The following is a 5,997-nucleotide window of genomic DNA, read 5'->3' as shown; positions in this document are numbered from 1 at the left end:
ATTACGACGAGGCTTGCTTTTCTGAGTTCTTGTGAGCGAGCTTAAATTTTGTTTTTGCCTTGCAGGTGTCCCTGATGACGGTGAATGTTCGGAGGTGCAGAGAATTCTCGAGGACATTTTACCAAGCTGCTTGCAACTGCTGTGGGGTGGACTGTGAAGATTACAGCTTCGTATGGTCGCCGAGGACTAAAACTGACATTCGCGCCGCGAAATCCTACATGGCTGCGTGTCAGATATGCTATGCATACAGTGACATGTTTGGGCTTGCTATCTAAGTGTTCTAAGGGCGCGGTTGTGTGTGCTGCACCTTTGCTAACGTTTTGTCATGAATGATGTTTCTCTGCTGCTCTCATCGCCATGCATGTTTTCACCCTCTCTGTTTTTGCTTGTTTTCTTCACAAGTTTTGCGCATGCATTTCCAAAGCATTTTACCAGCCAGCTTCAATTAACGTCTTGAAAATTTCTCTTGCTGTCTACTTGGTGTGCATGGCCCTGATATATTTCTCATTAACGGCTGCTGATTTCATGTTCTGTCGCATACTGGTTCTTGCTAACAAAATGTCTTGGAAACAAATTTTTCATTACGACACCCCGGTTTCTGTGCGACAAAAGCAAGGCGCAAAAGTGCGTACTCTTCGGGTATTCCTTTAACGTAGCCTGCAGGAGAAGTCACAGGGGTCTCCAGTACTAGGCTTCCTACATTTGCATACCAAAGGCTCGAGTGGAGCACGCAGTACACGTACAAATGAACGGAGGCCCGGCGTTGTAAGGTAGCAGGCAACATGGTGATTGACAGATGGCTGCCAGATGCCGCAGCAAAGTGTACATGTGATTCATTCTTACATGTCAATAATATACTTATGTGTTAAAGGCTGCGGAACCGCTGTAACTGTCTTGACGGCTGCTCTTAGCTAATACGTCGCTCATCAGAAGGGGTACTGGAGACGTAATCGCGTCACCTCCCATCATCACGTGCACATGGCAAAATCCTACCGGGGGTCAAGATTTGAAAAGCTGCCAGCTCGCCAGTAACTTGCGGATTCGCGGTTCGTGAAACCCTCAGCAAGAAAATTGCAGCGGGTTGGGAGTCCGAGTCTGGGACCGCCAGTCTCACGATACGGGTCCAGATCCACCGCGCTTGCACATAGCTGAAATCTAGAGTTCTGTACATGCGCAGTGTAGCCTAGCTGGCAGCACCATCCGGTGGCCAGAATCACACCCTGCCCAAAATGCAGTGTTTTCGCGCGGTCGCAGTACGAGAGAACTACCACCCGGATCATGAGAGTTTCGCTGGTCCTGGTGACAGGCGCTTCGGCCAGTACCTGGGAGCTTCTGCAGTGAATTTACAGGGCGGCGAACCGGTGGACGGCGCCGGTGGTGGCGAGTGGCCCCAGTGCCAGCTGTGCGGCGGTGTGTTCGCGCACCTGCAGGACCTGTTGGAGCACAGGGCCTCGGTTCACGGCGAGAGGCCCTTCGGCTGCAACCTGTGCCCAGCCCAGTTCGCCAGCAAGATGCTCCTAAACAAGCATGTGCGCAGGCATGCGGGAGAGAGGCCCCACCTGTGCCACGTGTGCCAGCGCCGGTTCACGCAGAGGACGCACCTGGTGGAGCACATGCGGCTCCACACGGGAGAGAGGCCGTTCAGGTGGGCCAACGATCTGCGTCGATATTTGTGCAGAAGGCTTTCTCTCGGCTAGAAGGGGCCGCTGTTGGCTTGGGATAGGCTGACTGAAAAGTATGGAGTTCGCCTGCTTCTGAACATGTGTCCTCTGTGGTCATATGATTTGCAGTCGGATACAACTTGAGAACGAAGCGGCTAATGCCTCCCTAAGGATGTCCTCCAACCTATGCCGTCTAGTAATATAGCCATTACGTCACTGTCCACCACCTGGCCAGTGATACTCCATTCGAGAAATTTTCCCCTTTGCAGGAAATATGCTCCATTCTTGTTGATAGCGCGTTAAAGCACAGGGACAGAAGAAACACAGAGGACGCTGTCAACAAGAATGGATCATTACCAACTAGCCCGGCAATTTGTCCTATTCAGGAAATATGCGCCAAGTTCGGAAAAAAGGAATTTTAGGGGATCGAAATTGTAACACTTCTTCCGACTTGCCGAGTTTGCAAGCTACGCAGTGAAAAAGGCCTGGCATATATATTTTTTGGTATAATTGAGGAAATTTTCGGCTACGTCATTGAACATCACCTCATCATCCCCCTTCTACAGTGGCCAAGGCTGGTGCAAGACGATTTACCGCAGTTTCATGACCATAAGTAATTGCATTAATTGGACACTCAGGACGAATTGATGATGGCTTAATAATAAATAATACTTGTTTGGGGGGGGGGGAGGAAATGGCGCAGTATCTGTCTCGTACATCGTTGGACACCTGAACCGCGCTTTAAGAGAAAGGATGAAAGAGGAAGTGAAAAAAGAAAGGGAGCAAGAGGTGCCGTAGTGGAGGGCTCCAGAATAACTTCGACCACCTGAGGATCTCTAACGTGCACTGACATCGCACAGCACACGGGCGCCTTAGCGTTTTGCCTCCATAAAAACGCAGCCGCCGCGGCCGGGTTCGAACCGCGGCGGGCTTCCATCGACAGAGCACCGCGCTGAAATGATAAGGAGACTGCCTTCCATAGAAACGCAGCTTTCATGATCTAGGAAAAGGCAAAAAATGAAATACAGGTGTCGTTGCAAACTGCGGTGCTTCAAAATACTTTTTGAGTTCAAATTGGTGACGCTATCCTGCATCACCTGTGACTTCAAAATGGCGACCACAGAGTCTTTTGTGGTTTACCAGCCGCGGTGGCTCAGTGGTTAGGGCGCTCGATTACTGATCCGGAGTTCCCGGGTTCAAACCCGACAGCGGCGGCTGCGTTTCGATGGAGGCAAAACGCTAAGGCGTCCGTGTGCTGTGCGATGTATGTGCACGTTAAAGATACCCAGGTGGTCGAAATTATTCCGGAGCCCTCCACTACGGCACCTCTCTCTTCCTTTATTCTTTCACTCCCTCTTTTATCCCTTCCTTACGGCGCGGATCAGGTGTCCAATGATATGTGAGACAGATACTACGCCTATTCCTTTCCCTAAAAACTAATTATGGTTGACACTTTCGTGGTACGAGCAGGTGCGGCCAAAATATTACAGAGCACGCATCGGCGTTTGAAAATTCCTTCCACATTCAGCGTAGAAGATATAGTAGATTTTGGAGTGCGAACAAGGGCGTGCCAGTGGCATGCGCTAAGATATGCATACAGCTATTCATAACTTTCACAGTATATAGGCAACGTGTGAGAGGAGTTTGATTGCTGAAGCGGGCTCCATGCTATTACGGCCTGGACTGTACGTCACAAGTTTAGATCGAATGGCGGGAAACTTTTGAGAACTGATTTCCTCAACAATAGATATGGACAAGCACCCGCATAGCCAGAAAAAACCACAGGATCAACTTTTACTGGTAACAATGTTTGAATGGAGTTGAACTTAGTATCTTTAACAAGCATCCCGTGATTGTTGCCTATGGACTGGGTTGCCATGCATGCGCAATTGAACCTCAAATACTAGTACTATTAATATAGGTGGTCGATACAATTGGCAGGAGAGTTCTACATGGGTGGCAAGCTGGGAGACGTGGTATGCATTCACACTGTTTAAGCGCCACGAAGACGACAAAGACGCACAAAAAAAATAATAATTGGTTTTGGGGGGAAAGGAAATGGCGCAGTATCTGCCTCATATATCGTTGGACACCTGAACCGCGCCGTAAGAGAAGGGATAAAGGAGGGAGTGAAAGAAGAAAGGACGAAGAGGTGCCGTAGTGGAGGGCTCCGGAATAATTTCGACCACCTGGGGATTTTTAACGTGCATTGACATCGCACAGCACACGGGCGCCTTAGCGTTTTTCCTCCATAAAAACGCAGCCGCCGCGGTCGGGTTCGAACCCGGGAACTCCGGATCAGTAGTCGAGCGCCCTAACCACTGAGCCACCACGGCGGGGCCACAAAAAAAAGCTGGCTGTGAAAAGATGTAGTGAAAGTTTAGTTCTTTTTTGAGTTTTCTGCCTGCGTCGTGGTGTGGTTTGGTTTATGGGGTTTAACGTCCCAAAGTGACTCAGGCTATGAGAGACGCCGTAGTGAAGGGCTCCGGAAATTTCGACCACCAGGGGTTCTTTAACGTGCACTGACGTCGTACAGTACACGGGTCTCTAGAAGTTCGCCTCCATCGAAATTCGACCGCCGCGGCCGGGATCGAACCCCCGTCTTTCCGGTCAGCAGCTGAGCGCCATAACCACTGAGCCCCGTCGTCTTTGTGGTGCCCGAACACTATAAAGGGAGGCCCTTGTTTGAGAGGCGTTTGCCTCTTTCTTGAGTTGTATTCGGTTATAAGTATCTACAGCACAGCCGGCAAATCTATTCGATGGTCACAGACTGTGCCCCCAAGTTCCTCACACTGCAAGCAATCAGCTGGCTCGCGAACTCGCCCGCAATACTCTACACCGGGCACCGGCGGTCCCCAGGTCGAGTCCAGGCGCAACGATGACGGTATCCTCCTCTTCAAGAAGCATATCACGAACATTTGCACGCATGTTTGCGCATTCCTTTGGACGCCCTCTTCCCGAGCAAAGTCTCTTCGTCACCCACACCCGCGTGTTCTGATAAATATATTTCAGCACCTTCCCCTATCCAGCCCTACTATTCCTGGACGCCCCCCCCCCCCCCCACCTCCCCTAAATAAATTATGGAGAGCAGTACTTCTTTCAATGCCGAGTGACCATTCAATACCCCTACTTTCCTCTCCCCTCCAAAAGCTGGCGGTCTTGGAAAGGGGTCGGCTCAACATTCTGACCAACCATTCCAGCTGTGGTAGGCCTAAGACTTGGCCAGTGCAACATCCTGCAACTAATTTTGCCGTAGTAGCAGTGTGCAGACAGTTCTATTCACTGCCGAAACAAGAGTGAACGTGGATTTTCGCTCCTCGGGAAATTTATTGGGAGTAAATAGCTGCTAGATAGAGTGCAGTTGATGGCTAACCCCCTTTTTTTGTAGCTGCCAGATTTACAGCGATGGCTGTATGAGCAACGTTCACCGAAATCATAGCATCGCCGTAGTCCTAACACACACACACACACACTTCTACCCAACGCCACACCACCGCCTACCTTGCTGTGCCTCTCCTGCCTAACGCTCGTCTTAACGTGCGTGACGTACCCATGTGGCATCTTCGATGAACTTGCACCGGAGTTACTCCGAAACCAATGCAGTTGCTAGTGACCCATGCTATGCACGCCGGTGCGAACTATTCCGCGCCAGTGCACACCGGTTTCGTTTATCGAAGATGCTCGTATCAGATTGAACCCCATACCCAGAGTTACTACGCACTCGAACTGGAATCAGCATTTCGCACCACTCCAGCTTTTGTTGAAATTCGCACTGCCGTTAAAGTAAACCTCAGGTGGATTACTTAAAGAAATGTCTTGCGAAGCGGTCCATTTTCCATTTCTTTCAACCGCTGCGCACAGGTGCGACGTGTGCCAGGCGACCTTCGTTCAGAAGACCCACCTGGTAGGCCACATGGGGACGCACATGGGCGAGAAACCGTTCCGCTGCCCCAACTGCCCTAAGGCGTACGCTTCCAGAAGCGCGCTCAACAAGCACCGCTTCGCAACCCACTTCGTCCGCGGCGAAGAGGAGGCAGGGCAAGACGAAGAGGATCGACCGCCAGTTCCCGCCGCCGGCGATGGCTTCCGGGATCCCTGACCGGACTGAGGAAACTTCCGAGAGAAACACGTAGGCACTTTCTTGGTTCTGCAAAAGCGCGTAAAAGAAGACTGAACAACATTGACTAGAAACTCAGTGCATTGCCATAAACCTTATGCGAATGTGTATGGCAGATGTGCACGTGCATTACTGCACATGCACATGAGCCAGAGCGTCAGAGAAGGCAAAATATGCCTGTGTGCTGCGCCATGTTAGCGCACGTTAAATTACCCAGGC

The 5,997-nt window shown here is 50.8% G+C and overlaps 1 protein-coding gene across 1 annotated transcript; it reads left to right on the top strand.

The window, feature by feature from the left end:
* Positions 1–1,082: 1,082 nt before the first annotated feature.
* Positions 1,083–5,785, top strand: LOC144107615 (uncharacterized). The gene is made up of 2 exons (XM_077640718.1): positions 1,083–1,645; positions 5,523–5,785. Exons 1-2 carry the CDS (start codon positions 1,230–1,232, stop codon positions 5,758–5,760), a joined length of 654 nt encoding a protein of 217 aa, XP_077496844.1. The 5' UTR covers positions 1,083–1,229; the 3' UTR covers positions 5,761–5,785.
* The last annotated feature ends 212 nt before the right edge of the window (positions 5,786–5,997 follow it).

Source organism: Amblyomma americanum, chromosome 10 (assembly GCF_052857255.1).
Source record: "Amblyomma americanum isolate KBUSLIRL-KWMA chromosome 10, ASM5285725v1, whole genome shotgun sequence".
NCBI classification, from domain to species: Eukaryota; Metazoa; Arthropoda; class Arachnida; order Ixodida; family Ixodidae; genus Amblyomma; species Amblyomma americanum.
The sequence above is the reverse complement of the archived record's forward strand: the minus strand, read 5'-3'. Positions and strand labels throughout refer to the sequence as shown.

Bases quoted from the DNA above. Each gene is read 5' to 3' on its own strand.
- LOC144107615 (XM_077640718.1), top strand. From the start codon at position 1,230: ATGCAGTGTTTTCGCGCGGTCGCAGTACGAGAGAACTACCACCCGGAT. The intron at 1,646-5,522 runs GTGGGCCAACGA...CGCTGCGCACAG, and splicing joins ACGGGAGAGAGGCCGTTCAG to GTGCGACGTGTGCCAGGCGA.